The sequence below is a fragment of the Danio rerio genome, chromosome 5 (genome assembly GCF_049306965.1).
Source record: "Danio rerio strain Tuebingen ecotype United States chromosome 5, GRCz12tu, whole genome shotgun sequence".
Classification (NCBI taxonomy): domain Eukaryota; kingdom Metazoa; phylum Chordata; class Actinopteri; order Cypriniformes; family Danionidae; genus Danio; species Danio rerio.
The window spans coordinates 30,984,822-31,000,470 of record NC_133180.1 but is presented as its reverse complement, the minus strand read 5'-3'; the positions used below and the strand labels follow the sequence as shown (position 1 = coordinate 31,000,470).

Below are 15,649 nucleotides of genomic sequence, written 5' to 3'. Positions count from 1 at the left end.
TCCCAAGAATCAGTTGTGCAGTGAAAAGGTTGTTTGGTCTTTGGCTGTTAAGGTTCTTTGGCTGAACCAGCGACGCCACTGAATTGTACCTTACTTTTTAAAGTTCAGCAGGGAATTGCCAAAGACTTAAAAAAAGGTTTCTTTGTGTTTCAGTCAAAAGAGTAACACTTGATTTGTTGGATCGACAACAGCTTTTAAAATCTCGCGATGCTTTAGTAGGATATTTCTCAAGTAACGAAACCGAAAGTCGGAAGCTATTAGATCGGGTGGCAAAGAAAAGGTGAGAGCATTTGTTTACTTACACATATGAATATAAATTAGCTACTTGGCATAAACACCCCACTAATTCAGTCAATTCAATCTTATAGAATGGAGAAAGAAGTTTCGTTTTGTGGCTGGAAAGCGATGAAAGACCGAAGTAAGTCTCTGGCGGAGAACCAGGAGCCGAAGTCAGGCCGTTCATACACAATGTTTCACGGCACATTATTAAAAACAGCTAAAACCATCATTAATTCAGGATTCGTACCCTCTAAAGATGGACTGCTGGGCGCCGGAGTTTATGTCAGTCGTAACATTGATAAAGCAAAGTGCTACCCGCCTCACACCGACAAGAACGACAAAGTTGTTTTCAAACTAAAGGTGCGTGTGGGGAAAGTGAAGAAAATTGACTGTGACAATCATCCTCTACAGAAATCTTGGCACAGCAACGGGTACGACTGCGCGTGGGTTCCCCCGAACAGCAACATCTCCACCATCAAGTCTGGCCGCGAGGAGGACTGTGTGTGGGACCCCAAGCGCATCCAGCTGATTGACGTGGCGTGCTGTGTGGACCACGAAAAGCGCAAGGAGCTTCGACGGCTGATTCGCAGTAAACTGAAACCCGAAGGTTGTGAACTTTGCCATCGTAGCACCTCTGATGGAGATCATGATATTCAGTCGTGTTGGGAGTGCAACAAACAAATCTGTCCTTTTCAGGAAAAACACGTCTGCAAAACCAAGGAGTTCAGAGAAACAGTTTAAATTGGCACTTTCAGAATTGAAGGATAAACCTGTGAACAAATACACTAGTTCTTTATCTTTTTTTTGTAACTAATAAATAGTTCTCCTATATATTCTGTTTATAGTTTTATTATACTGCATTGTGGTGTATGGAATATATTTGAGATGTTCTTCTTGTGTGTCATATTTAAGCATTAAAAAAGTTGTAACATGCAAAAACATGTTGCTATTGAATTATTTTGATGAAATGATTAAATAATGTTAAATAATGCAGGATAATATAGATTGATTGAAAGATAGCTAGTTGTAGAAAATATATGGTATGGGTTATTATTATTTTTTACAAAATCTGTAAGCTAGATATATAGCCTACTTATATCACATTGCACATATCTTACATAGAATGTTTTATTTTTTAATACTTTTTGTTAATGATATTACCTGTTTCCCGCAATGTAATTCCAGCAAAGTGTTTAACTTTATTTTAGTTTTCAAATGCATTACTTAACTAATTCTATTAAAAATATATTTTATTTAATTTGTTTTACTGAAACAGCCTACATCAGCCATTACCGCAAAATATAGATTAGATTATTTTATAGATATAAAACATGATCACAAGCTTTGTTTTATTGTCATTTATATCCCTCGTATAGTAAAAATATTGTGCAAACAATCTGGGATTGAAAGGGTTATTGTTTTTGAACTTCACAGATCCTGTGATAGAGGGCGCAGTTCAGTCGTTTGAAGTTCAGTCTGTCTGACAGCTTGTTAGATGCTAATCTAATTACTGAAAGGTAAAGTAGATTAGACTCCAAACGTCGACAGCAACGACATGAAGTGCAAACACTATTAATGATAATATTGCAGACCGTTTTGGGAACTTATAACTGATGATGAGCAATGAAGATGAGTGTGGTCACTGAAATAATTTAATGACCACTGGGAACTGTGTCCTCCCTCCTCTCTCTTGAGTACTACCTCGGATACAGTAAGTTGACCCTATTTTTATTATTAATGTACTGAGTTATCTTCTGTTAATCCCTGCTAAAAACAACAACAACAAATCAATATAACCCATAAGGGAACTTCAAATGGTTTTGATGGGTATATTGGAAATTATATTAGTTTCAATAAAAACGATTGATCCTGTGGACCTGTAGCGTTTTGCTTTTTGTTGATGGTGTAATAAAACCAATAAATCCTAATAGAACATGTCCACAAATACACTAGAAATGGTTATAATGCATCGGTATTAAAGGTTAAAATGTAATGGTGTGAAATGCTTTAATGGTATCTGCAGTGGAAACCATTACAACCATCTGTGCTAGTCTCTGTGATAATAATGTAGGCAAGTTATAATATTGATGAAATAATTAAAATAAAACAAAACACTTAAATCACGTTTTCTATGTATATATGTTTGTCTGCAAAAGAATAATTTTGTCCAGTACTTCTTAAGCTTTCTAACATAATCTATTTGCTCAAATAACACATATTTAACTATTGTCATTTATTTATTTGAAAGTCCACCCTTTTCAGAGACTTGTGACAAAATGCCTGGTGTCGCCAGTCCAAATCCAAGGAGTCTCTTTGAGTTACTGGGGCAGAGAAGCATTCTTGGAGTTGTAGTTCTGATAACTTGGCTAGTTCTGTTTCATCTCCTGGTGAATGTGTGGCTGCTGTGCATCTTCACCAGTCTGTTGGTAGTGCTGGGTGGATGGCTGGGATCTCGTGTGGCTTTGGATGCCAACAGCCTCCTTCATTTGGAGCACTTCCTGCCATTGGGTGAGTCTACGCAAGTTCACACTGCCTCAGAGAGCGAACAAAGGTTGGACTGGGAGATTCAGAGTGCTGTTGACAAGGCTGTGCGGGACTTTGTGACATCCTGGTACTGCAGTTCTGTTTCTAAAGGAGGGGAGGAGTTCATAGAGGAGGTAAGGGATGCTATGCTGGAGGCAGCTGGTGAACTGAAGAGAAGGGCGAGGCAGGTGGACCAGAGAGCGCTGGCACAGAGGGTTCTTGAGCTTTTCGGATGCCATCTACAGAGCTTCAGCCAAGCCAAGGAACTCCAACGCACACTTCAAGATGAGCCTGATCAATCGGGTTCAAAGCTTTGGAGGTTGTACTGCAAGACTGATTTGCCTCACCCTGCTCTGATTAACCAAACTAGCCAGCTCTGCTACTCCAGAGCACTGGTAGATCTTCTAATGCACATTCTTATTCCCAAATCTCATTTGGAAACACGAACAGGCTGCTACATGGTTGGTGAGCTCCTCACAATTAATGTTCTTCTGCCTCTTGTGGCAAGAACATCCAGTCCAGATTGGTTAAACCAGACCATTGTAGATGTGTTCACCCAATCCAATAGCAAAGAAGAACCAATTGACTCACAGCAAACACCTGAATCTGATCTAGATGAATCCTATAGCAGTTTCTGGGACTGTGACTCTCCGATTACTTTTGACTGTCCTGATAGCTCCAGCATGCAGACGGCTTGGTCTGCATCAACAGCCCCTCTCCATGATTCCTCAGAAACAAGTTTTCAGAGTCAATGGTCTTCTGAAGAAAACGTGCAAGCAAGCAAAAGCTCCAGCATACTTTTTCCAGAAAGAATAGCCCAAAATGCAGCTGAACTGCTCAGATCTCCCTATCGCACCAGCCGCCTCTATAGACACACTGACTGCGACCTGGAATCACCATCTTCAGATGAGAGGAGGATGTCTAATGAGTCTTTGAAGCAAACAGACAAAGATTCTGAGAATTTCTGCGATTGCATCTCACCTTCAGACTTTTGTGGCCTGGTGTGTCTGGAAGAAGACACGTTAGGTCTTTTGGGGAAGTGTTTTAAGCAAAACATGATCATTTCAGAGCCAGAATGTACAGCAGAAGAGTCTCCAGTGCAAACGCTGACTCACACGTCAAACTCCATTCCCAGAAGCCTTGGTTTGGATTCATTAGTTTTTGAAAACTTGGAAAATCTAGACAGACCCGTGGCTATTAAAAACTTGCAAATCACTAAGACCATCACTGCTAAAGAGCAAAGAAGCAGCAGCACTCATCCTTATACTCTTTACACTGTAAAGGTGAGATTCTCATGCATACTGTACATGAAGCACATCATGTTAAATACAGATCGATGTTGAGTGTTTTATGTTGTGTTTGTAGTATGAAACTGGTGGAGATTCAGAAAGTTCAGCATCTGATCAGCCTGTCCCATGTCATATGGTGAACCGGCGCTACAGTGAGTTCCTCAATCTGCAGACCCGATTGGAAGAGAGGACAGACCTAAAGAAAGCCATCAAAAGTACCAAAAACATGTTTATATTATTGGTATTACACATAAAAACTTATTACATGAACAGCAGATGCATTTAATAAACAAAAGTGTTAATAAAGACAGATAAACTGTTACAAAAATAACTGCTTAAAATAGTATTCTTTTTAAAATAAAATGGTTTTCACAAAAAATATTAAGCAATACTGGAGAAAAACTGAAGTAATGGCTGCTGAAGTCAGCTTTGCAATTGCAGAAATTATTTAAAATGTAAAAAAAAATTATATATATATATATATATATATATATATATATATATATATATATATATATATATATATATATATATATATATATATATATAATTAATTGTATTTCTTTTAAGTATTTATAGTTTATTTATAGTTAAATTTATAGTTATTTATCTTTAACACACATTTGACCCTAAACACCAACCCTAAACATTTGAACAGTTAAGCAGTCAGTGCATTTTTGCTTATTGGGGGTAGTACCATACAGACTCAAACCTAGTCTTGCTAAAGTAAACATTATACTATCTTTAAGTTGTCATAACCAAGCATGTTGGCAGTTTAGGTGCACCATCTTGAGTTTGATCCATAATAAAAATGTGTGCTCACATTTAAGATGTCAAAGGCCCAAAGAAACTCTTCCCAGACCTTCCCTTCAGCAACCCAGACTCAGACAAAGTGGAAGCCAGGAGAAGCCAACTGGAATCATTCCTCAGGGTGAGAGATTTCCCTTCTCTAATAAAACTTTTAGCAAATAAAATGTGACTTTTATGCGAAACCCTGGAATCTCCCACACACCTTCTTTTTCCATTCCTTCAGAAACTGTGCACCATCCCAGAGGCAGCTAACAGCGAAGAGGTGCAGGAGTTCCTTGCCCTCAACACAGATGCCACAGCATCTTTCCAGAAGAAGCCGTCGGGTTCTCGCATAGACAAGGTCATAAAATATTTTTTTGATTGTATTCAGTTTTTAGAAAATATATCGTTATTTGAACTTTTCTGTCTTCTGAAAAATATTTTCCATTAAAAAAAGATGGTGGAGAACATAGTGGACACTTTGAAGACGGCATTTCCACGCTCAGAGCCCCAGAGCCCCACAGAGGAAGGAGACCCACAAAGAAAGTGAGAAAGCATAAGAAAGCATGTAGATATCATAAGTAAAGCTTACATTTAAATTTTAATGCCCTTATCGTTTTTTATTTTACAAACTAAACTGTGCTTTCACATTTCAGGCCCCGTCTGAGATTCTCCAGTAAAATAGCTCCTACTCTTAATGTCCCAAGCCTGCAACCTAATGTGACATACTCTGTCAGTGAACGCTGCACAGTGAGTCCTTCATAACATTTAAAGCCCCACAAATAGTTGAGTACAATCTGTCCAACCAACCTGCACAGAATCAAATAATAATGTCAAAATATTATTGCTTTATTGTGTTCCAAAACAGCCTAATGAATAAGACTCAGTGCTACTTATGGAATACATTAACAAAGCCAACTTTGTTAATGGTTACAAAGGAAAACTGTAAGATGGGCATCATACGCTAAGAAGTCATTTTGAATACTACAAATTTGTACCCTGTTACTAGGAGACACACAAAACACATTGTATTTTAAAATTGGCTCATAATATCTACAATACGTTTGATATCCTTAGACTGGATGGAATCAAAAACTTGTCTGTGATTATGAATGTCAACTGGCTAATATCAGATTACTTTAGCTCTGATATTCAGCACTGACAGCAAACAGATTTATGTTTGCAGAAGTTGTGTATTGCATCCTTTAATCTGCTTTTAAATCCACAATTTCCTACTTTTTAACTGTTTAACTTCGGAACAAAATTATCAAAAATGACAAAAATAAATCTTTTTATGTTTTTTAAGGTACAATATTAAGTTAAATGGGTTTCAACAAAATTTAATGTTTAAATATTTTTTGATTTATGCATGTTTATACGACTAGAAAAGGTAATTTGATTCAATGAAAAATTAAGGCAGCAAAATAATGTTACAATGTGAGACAAAATGTCTCTGTATGAGCTTTTGTTTTCAATATTTTTGATGGAATATAGTCATACAGGATATACTTTATGCACTGACAACAGTTAAATAAACATTTAAGACAATTTACATTCTCATACAGAATATTTTCTATATTTCAACAAATCCATACATCCAAGGTGCATGTTTCCAAACACAGTGATGTTTTATTAATGAATCCGTGTTTTTGAAAGAATCTGTCTTATGAATGACTTATTCATTCATAAATGAATCAGCCTCTTTGAACAAATCAAGGTCTCTAACTATATTCATTAAAACAGGCATCTCAGTTGCATAGACTGCTTGTGTTTAGAATGCTAAGATATAAAGTTTAAGTCATAATTATTTGCCCCCTGTTTATTTTTTCCCCAATTTCTGTTTAATGAAGAGAAGATTTTTTTTCAACACATTTCTAAACATAACAGTTTTAATAACTGATTTATTTTATCTTTGCCATGATGACAGTGAATAAAATATATTATTAAATATTTTGAGGACACTTCTCTACAGCTTAAAGGCTAAACTAGGGTAATTAGGTTAACTAGGTTAAGGTAATTAGGCAAGTTGTTGTATAACGATGGTTTGTTATGTAGACCAGAGGTTCTCAAAGTGGGGGTCGGGACCCCCCGAGGGGTCGCGGGACAATGAAGGGGGGTCGCCAGGTGATTTTCAAAAATCAATAAATTTTTATTAAACCTTAAGACTTACTGTATTTTATCAATAACCTACTGATGAGAAAAAAATAGTTGTTTATAGTTACAATAAACTATATAGTTACTATAGTAGCTTATAGTTACTAGTTCTATTGGATTGCGACTTCTTGGGTAATTACATTATACTAAAGACACAGCAATACTGTCAGATGCAGCAGATTTTGTAACACCAGGTTAAACTTTCTAGCCCATTTACAGCACTGACATACATAAAAAAAAACCAAAGAATAGACTTGGGTATATTGGTGTGTGTGTGCGCGTCATTGCATACAAGGTTTCTGTGTTTATAACCACCACCTCAGAGAATATTGGGGGTCACGAGTCACTGGCATTCTCATTTTGGGGGTCGCGGGCTGAAAAGTTTGGGAACCCCTGATGTAGACTATTGAAAAAATATAGCTTAAAGGGGATAATAATTTTGACCTTAAAATGTTTTTTTTTTTTTAATAAATGCTTTAATTCTAGCTGAAATAAAACTAATAAGACTTTCTCCAGAAGAAAAAATATTATCAGACATACTGTAAAAATTTCCTTGCTCTGTTAAACATCATTTGGGAAATATTTAAAAAAGAAAAAAAAAATCAAAAGGGGGGCTAATAATTCTGACTTCAACTGTAAATGTTTCAAGGGATTCACGTAATGAAAATTGAATTAGTTTTAAATAAATATTACATCTGCTCTAATAAATTTAAAATTCATCCTAACGATTTTTTTTTATTTTACCTTGTCTTATAGGTTAACTACATACCCTTATCACCTCGACACTGGCTTCTCTCCTAGTAGATGGTCCTTATTGGATTTGCTGTGCGTTGATGGTAGCTGCTCTTTTCATTTTTTATTTATAGGTTCTTCGTGGGTTCTCGCTGTCAGATCTGGAAGGGTTTGTAGAGGAACAGGAGAAGCAGGTGGACGGAGGTGTCAGGAGTCATTTTGCAGGAGGAAGACACGTGAGAGAGCAGAGACCTGTAGAAAAGAGAGGACGAGGAGCAGGTAAATCAACTTAAAATTCCAGAGCATAACATCTTGTTAAATTCATGTAGGATAAAATGTCAATAAACTTTAACTCATAGGTCTCAAACTCAATTCCTGGAGGGCTGCAGCTCTGCACAGATTTGCTCCAACCGTTTCTAACAAAAGAGTCATGAACACCTTCACCTTCTGCACAAAACTGTGCAGAACTGCGGCCCTCCAGGAATTGAGTTTGAGACCTATGCTTTAACTTAAAATATAGATTATATTTGAGGTTTATGAATGTTGTAGACACAGTCAAACAGGAGATGGCAGTATAGTGTTGATGAATTGCATACTGATTAAGGAGCAGTTGTAGCTTTAATTAATTAATGCGATAGATCAAAGCATGTATTTAATCTTACACTGACAGTTTTTGATGTTTCAAACCTTTGTGTGTTTGTGATGGAGCAGACACGGCTTTGGCAGACATCGCTCTGAACATATTGTGTTTGCTGATGAAGGACCAGTGGAGCTGGCTGTGTACGGAAAACATCCAGAAAACCATCAGGCTGCTCTTTGGCACTTTTATTGAAAGGTGAGGTACCTGACTTAGTTATGAGTGGGTAAATATAATATTATATATGTAGACAGATATTTATATGTAGACAGACACAATGATCTACATAACAATTAATCAGACATATTTCACTGTTTAGACTTAAAATGAAAATTTCCTCATCATTTACTCAAACTCAAGTGGTTCTAAACTTTTATGAATTTCTTTCTTCTGTTGAAAACAAAACGATTCATTGTAGAGCAGTGTAAAAGAAAGTAAATGATGACAAATATTTCCTTTTTGGGTGAATGATCCCTTTAAATTCAATTCAAATCAATTTGTGTTTATTTATATAGCGTTTTAGAATGTAGATTGTGTCAAAGCAGCTTAACATAGAAGTAACACTGATCTTCAACTGAAAACTAGACTGACACAGTTTCAGTTTAATTCAGGGGTAGTCAAACTTTTTCATATGAAGGGCTAAAAACCAAAGATCACTGAGAACTGTGGGCCAAAGGAAAGTATACCAAACTGTATTACATTAAAATTGCCATGGATAATTTCCTAATTTACTTCATGAGATTTAAAAGTTAATAGAAAACATCACTTTAAACTGTATTAACTAATGCTGTATCACTTTTTTAATGAGTATAAAAACATAAACAATCACATATAAAGCAGTCGAGTTCCGAATACACTAGTCAAGCAGAATCTGCCTTTGCCTTAATTAGCTCACCAAAGTCTCTGCATTGTCGGGTGACAGCATGTACATTTAAACTAAATCTGGTTAATTTAAGCCGTTTAATTGAAACATTTAATTTCAGTTAGCTTTTAACAACTAAACAAACAAAGGGTTACATTAAATTTGAATTGACAATCTTGAAACACACTCCTCATGGTCCCTCTTTTCTCAAATGGGATGATGGGCCAAACCAAGGGTTACTATGGGCCAACTTTGTCCTGCAAGCCCTAGTTTGGACACCACTTCTTTAAATGCATAGTACTTTTAAAAAAATGTAAATTCTAACCCTAATGTCCTTATACATTTTAGGACTGTTTGGTTCTTCCATGGAGAATAATAGGGGATATTTTATTATGTATATCTACAGTTGCAATAAGAATTATTAGCCCCCCTGAATTACTAGCCCCCCTGTTTATTTTCCCCCTTAATTTCTTTTTAATGGAAAGAAGATTTCTTCAACACATTTCTAAACATAATAGTTTTAATAACTCGTTTCTAATAACTGATTTATTTTATTTTTGCCATAATGACAGTACATAATAATTACTAGATATTTTTTAGGACTTCTATACAGGTTAAAGTGACATAAGCTAAAGTGACATAAGCATAGGCTAAACTAGGTTAATTAGGCAAGATAGGGTAATTAGGCAAGTTATTGTATAGCAATGGTTTGTTCTGTATACAATCAAAATAAAATATCTTAAAGCGGCTAATAATTTTGACCGTAAAATGTTTTTTTATTATTAAAAACTGCTTTTATTTTTGCCAAAATAAAGCAAATAAGACTTTCTCCAGAAGATAAAATGTTATCAGACATACTGTGAAAATCTCCTTGCTTTGTTAAACATCATTTGGGAAATATTTAAAAAAGAAAAAAAATCAAAGGGGGTTTAATAATTCTGATTGCAACTTTATAGAAAAAAAAAACATTCCTGGTTTTAAATTCAGATTAACTTACATCTAAAATAAAAAACTAAGTTAAAATTACAGTAGTTAGACAGAAACACAATTTAAATTTCTCTCTTTAAAAAGTTAATAGTTTCTTTTCAATAAGTGCTTTTGCAAATTCAGGGCATAAAATTGTGTTCTAGCTAAACTAGACCTTTCATTATTGTATTTTCTTTTTTAATATTTGAAATTATTTGAAGAATATAAGGCCTTTTCAGGCTATTTTACACAGCCCTTACAGAACCAATCGATGAAAAAACAAAAACCTTCAAAAACAGAAAGTTCATGGTCAAAGTTTGAAAATTTGAAATCACACAAATTAGCATTTAATTATACCAAACAAAAACATTCTGCTTCCAGACAGGTTGTTAATGGTTGTCATTCATTCCTCTGCTTAAATCAGACATTCGAAGTGGAAAATAATTCTTAGAAACACAAAAAGCATATTTTTTTTTTGTTCATGCGCTGCTTTTACCCAATTAGAGGTGCAGTAAGGTGATTGGACTGGTTGATAACTGGCCAGCGAGCAATTCAACAAGATTGCATCTTGTTCATGAGCCTTGCGTCATTTGTGTGGGCCAGACATATGTAAGCTGTCATAAGATGTTAGAGAAGTGATGGCAAAAAAATAGAAGCACGTTGTGAAAAGACCTCATAGGCCACTCTGTCTGGTTCGCCGTATGGCCCCAAAATTAATGAGTCCTTTAGTTTAATGATTGTTATTTATTGTAGATAAGGCAACAATGTCAGCACCCTGCAAGCTGTCTGATAAACATTAGCAGGTCTACACGTGCTTAGAAAAGGACACAAGTGATTCAGTGATGCTTTGATAAGTGGGAGTGACTTTAAAATAGGCCTCAATTGGAGTGAGAATAGACAAGCAAATTGCCTGAGACTGTAACACTGCCATCTGATAATCCGTATTATCTGATCACCTGTTGATGGCTTTCTTACTCCAAAAGGAAGAATCATAACAATATGTGTGGGTGTGCTCACACTTCCTGTGAGCTTATGACTTCCTCCTGAGGATTACAGCATTTTTACAGCATATGCTGTCACTTCCCCAGAGTATCTCACTCTTCGTGCCAGTGCTAATATTTGTCGCACGCACAGTGAAATGTCAGTGCTTTCAGCAGGTTTGTGCTTTTCACTACAACTTTACCTAGAATGGATCACACTGGCATTTATTTCACACAGAGTACTCCGTGAAATGTTGTTTATTGGTTCAATAAGTAAAGTCCTAATCTAGAGGTGTGAATATATGCCAATGTCATTTCCTTCTGCTTAGTCCCAATTTCAGAGGTCGCCACAGCAGAACGAACCGCCAACTAATCCAGCATATGTTTTACGTAGTGGATGCCCTTTCAGCCGCAACCAAGTATTAGGAGAAACACCCATACACACTCATACACCAGTGTCAATTTAGTTTATTCAATTTACCTATAGCTCATGTCTTTGGACTTTGGGGGAAACTGGAGCACCCACGTGAACATGGGGAGAACACAGTTCTCCACACAGAACCGCCAACTGGCCCAGCCGGGACTCGAACCAGCAACCTTTTTGCTGTGAATGGACAGTGCTTACCACTGAGCCACCATGCCACTATATGCAAATTTGTGTGTGTTTAATGATTGGTCACGGTGGCGCAGTAGGCAGCAGTAGATCGCCTCATAGCAAGAAGGTCGCTGGTTTGAGCCCTGGGAGGGTCAGTTGGCATTTCTGTGTGGAGTTTGCATGTTGTCCTTGTGTTCGCGTGGGTTTCCTACGGGTGCTTCGGCTCCCTATACAGTCCATAGACATGCGGTATAGGCAAGGGCATAGAATTGGAATGGACGGAGGGGATGTGTCCCTATGAATATCCACCAATTACTGAAATGTCCCCACCAATAATTTAATCAACTTCAAAATAAAGTAATGCACCGTCAACTCCAACCAAGAACAAGTCAAGTTCGCTACTAGTTCACCATAACACTATTAACCAAGACAGTGTGATTAATTAAAATTCAGTTTTGATTTTGGCCTTCGTGATTATGAAAAACATTAATCAGGATAAAACAGTAAGTTGCGTCACACACCTATCTAAATCTCTCTATATTCATACCTCCTCAAAGCTCGAGTGCAGTAAAATCATGTAATTTGACTTTTGCAGCCTGGGACAGGATTGTTATTTGTATTATTAAGTGTTTATTTTATAGTATTAAGTATTTTAATCATGTTTTTTAAAGCGCAAAATAGAATTTGTGCTGTTCAATGCATGCGCTCTAGGTATGTATGTCCACATCAATGTCAAGAGCAAATCTACGCCCTTGGGTATAGGTAAATTGAATAAGATAAATTGGCCGGGGTGTGTGTGTGTGTGTGAATGCGGGAGTGTATGAGTGTTTCCCAGTGTGTTGGGTTGCAGCTGTAAAGGACATCCGCTGCGTAAAACATGCTGGATAAGTTGGTTGGTCATTTTGCTGTGGCAACTCCTGATTAATACAGTAAATGGACTAAACCAAAAAGAAAACGAAAGAATGAATGCTAACTTTGTTGCTGTTAGATTCATTCATGGCTTTATAGATGATCCACTAAGTGTTTGCATGAAGAGAAAGTCATGATAATGGGTAAAATATTTTAGGGTTTTGCTTTAAAACTTCATGTGATCAAAGAATACAAGTTAAAGATATAATTTACCTCAACAATAAAGGGATAGTTTACCCCAAAATAAAAAAAATAATAATTTACTCACTCTTCCCTTGTTCAAAAAGTTTCTTTCTTCTGTTAAACACAAAAGAAGATATTTAGAAAAATGCTGGTTGCATTGACTTCCATAGTGTTTTTTTTTCAGGAATTTTCAATAAACCAGCATTCTTTAAAATACCTTCTTTTGTGTTCAACAGAAGAAAGAAACTCGTGAAGCTTTAAAACCACATTAGCGAGAGCAAGTGATGAGGTCAATTTAATTTTTGGGTGAACTTTATCCTTATGTCATGATTTACTGACCCTATTGTCGTTCCCAATCCGTAAGATGTTCAGAACACAAAACAAGATATTTTTTTATTAAATCCAAAAGATTTCTGTTCATTGATGAAAGTCAGTTCATCCAAAACTCAGGCGCTTTAAAGTATTTGTAAATAAACACTCACTGGCCACTATATTAGGTACACAATTTCTAATCAGTCAATCACATGGCAGCAATTCAATGCCTTTAGGCATGTAAACATGGTCAAGATGATCTGCTGCAGTTTAAACCGAGCATCAGAATGGGGAAGAAATGTGTTTTAAGTGACTTTGAACGTGGCATGGTTGTTGGTGCCAGTCGGGCTGGTCTGAGTATTTCAGAAACTGCTGATCTACTGGGATTTTCATGCACAACCATCTCTCTAGGGCTTACAGAGAATTGTCCGAAAAAGTTAAAACATCCAGTGAGCATCAGTTTTGTGGGCGCAAATGCCTTGTTGATGCCAGAGGCTAGAGGAGAATGGCCAGACTGGTTTAGAAAGGCAACAGTAACTCAAATAACCACTCGTCACAACCGAGGTATGCAAAAGAGCATCACTGAACTTACAACAAGTTTTATAACATAAAGTATTATTAGTCTATGTCTGTAGTTCATATAGTAACGCATGGTGCTTGTAATGTCAAGGTTAATGTAATTATAATAGATCTGCCAAATGCATTGACAAAGATGTGACAATCTCAAACAGAAGTAGAAGGCACTAAAATCATTTTGTAGCTGTAAATTGACTAACCATTTGTTGGTTTGCATTTAAAAGCCATATGTATGCTCATTTTAATGCTTCATTAAAAAAACAAACCATTTGTCTGCAGTTCTACTTCAGAAGGCCTTCTCTGGTCTCTTTGAGCATGTGTTTCTTGCATTGCTGTATTTAGAATTGGGATAAAGTTAGGATTTTGGCCTCGCCCTTATTAAAATGCCACACACGGAAGCCAAACTTGTTTTTCTAGAAAGGTTATATTAGGAGGGCCCCTTATGTCTGCTAAGTGATGTGACAGTTGATGCTGCGCTTGCCTGTATGACATCACCAGAACAAGACAGGTGTTAATTAGAGGGGCTAAAATCAGCATCTTCTGTCAGCTGAATCCAAAGCTATTTTCTACGCATGACATCTTCTTAACTATTCCTTGTGCAATTACTTTGGCATGCTTTTTTCCATCCAAGTGGGGGAGTTCAAGTGTTTTGGGGTCAGTACAATAAATTGTTCTAAGTATAATTAGAATTACTCCAGTTTTAAAGGAATATTGATTTTTGTTTTAATTGACGTGCACAGAATGTTCTTGAGTTGGATTTGAAGTGTTCAGATGCTGGATTTTAAATATGTGAATATGTGCTCAGAGGTTTGCTCAGATTACTTGAGTGGATATTGAGTAATTCACTGTTTGAAGCATGAGGTCATGGCTCAGTCTAAAGACCTCTGTGTGTTCTTTTAGGATTTTGATGCAATCTGTGATCATTAACTTCATGCACACATTGATATACTGACACAATTTGAATATTATAATATTTCTTTATTATAATTCATTATAATACATACAGTGTCCTAAATTAATTTTCTTTTGTGTGTGTGTGTACACTACCTAACAAAAGTCTTTTCATCAATCCCAGTTTTAAGAGCATCTAACAACAACTTGACTTCTAGTTGATCATTTGGGAAAGTGGCAGGAGGTAGATATTAGTCATTCATGCTTTCTTTTCGGCTTAGTCCCTTTATTATTCTCGGGTCGCCATAGTGGAATGAATCACCAACTTATCCGGCATATTTTTTGATGCCCTTCCAGCTGCAACCTATCACTGTGAAACATCCATACACACTCAATCACACACATACACTATGGTCAATTTTTTAGCAAATCCATTTCACCTATACCACATGTCTTTAGACTTGTGGAGGAAACCCACGCGAACATGGGGAGAACATGCAAACTTCACACAGAAATGCCAACTGATAGAAGGTAGATATTCTCTGATGAATCATCTGTTGAACTGCATCCCAATAATAACAAATACTGCAGAAGACCTATTAGAACCTGCATGGACCCACGATTCTCATAGAAATCAGTCAAGTTTGGCAAAGGAAAAATCATGGTTTGGGGTTACATTCAGTATGGGGGCTTGCAAGAGATCTGCTGAATAGATGGCAACATCAAAAGCCTGAGGTATCAAGACATTTGCGCTGCCCATTACATTACAAACCACAGGAGAGGGCAAAGGTCAAGGTGCTTCAGGATTGGCCAGCCCTGTCACCAGACTTGAACATTATTGAGCATGTCTGGGGTAAGATGGAGGAGGCATTAAAGATGAATCCAAAGAATCTTGATGAACTCTCGGAGTCCTGCAAGAACGCTTTCTTTGCCATTTCAGCTGACTTTATTAATACATTATTTGTCATTGCA

The 15,649-nt window shown here is 36.6% G+C and overlaps 2 protein-coding genes across 4 annotated transcripts in view; both read left to right on the top strand.

The window, feature by feature from the left end:
- Positions 1-223: 223 nt before the first annotated feature.
- gig2o (grass carp reovirus (GCRV)-induced gene 2o) lies at positions 224-1,220 on the top strand. Its single transcript, NM_001245983.1, has 2 exons — positions 224-280; positions 369-1,220. Exon 2 carries the CDS (start codon positions 370-372, stop codon positions 1,018-1,020), a length of 651 nt encoding a protein of 216 aa, NP_001232912.1. The 5' UTR covers positions 224-280; position 369; the 3' UTR covers positions 1,021-1,220.
- A 367-nt stretch (positions 1,221-1,587) lies between these two features.
- The window catches only part of snx19a (sorting nexin 19a), a 30,848-nt gene continuing 16,786 nt past the window's right edge, over positions 1,588-15,649 (top strand). Inside the window, exons 1-9 of one of the 3 annotated variants that reach the window (XM_073949671.1) lie at positions 1,588-1,990; positions 2,542-4,085; positions 4,168-4,306; positions 4,922-5,022; positions 5,125-5,241; positions 5,338-5,426; positions 5,537-5,630; positions 7,901-8,045; positions 8,478-8,601. In XM_073949671.1, the coding sequence (XP_073805772.1) occupies positions 2,556-4,085; positions 4,168-4,306; positions 4,922-5,022; positions 5,125-5,241; positions 5,338-5,426; positions 5,537-5,630; positions 7,901-8,045; positions 8,478-8,601 (2,339 nt within the window). In that variant the 5' untranslated portion in view covers positions 1,588-1,990; positions 2,542-2,555. 3 annotated transcript variants of the gene reach the window in all.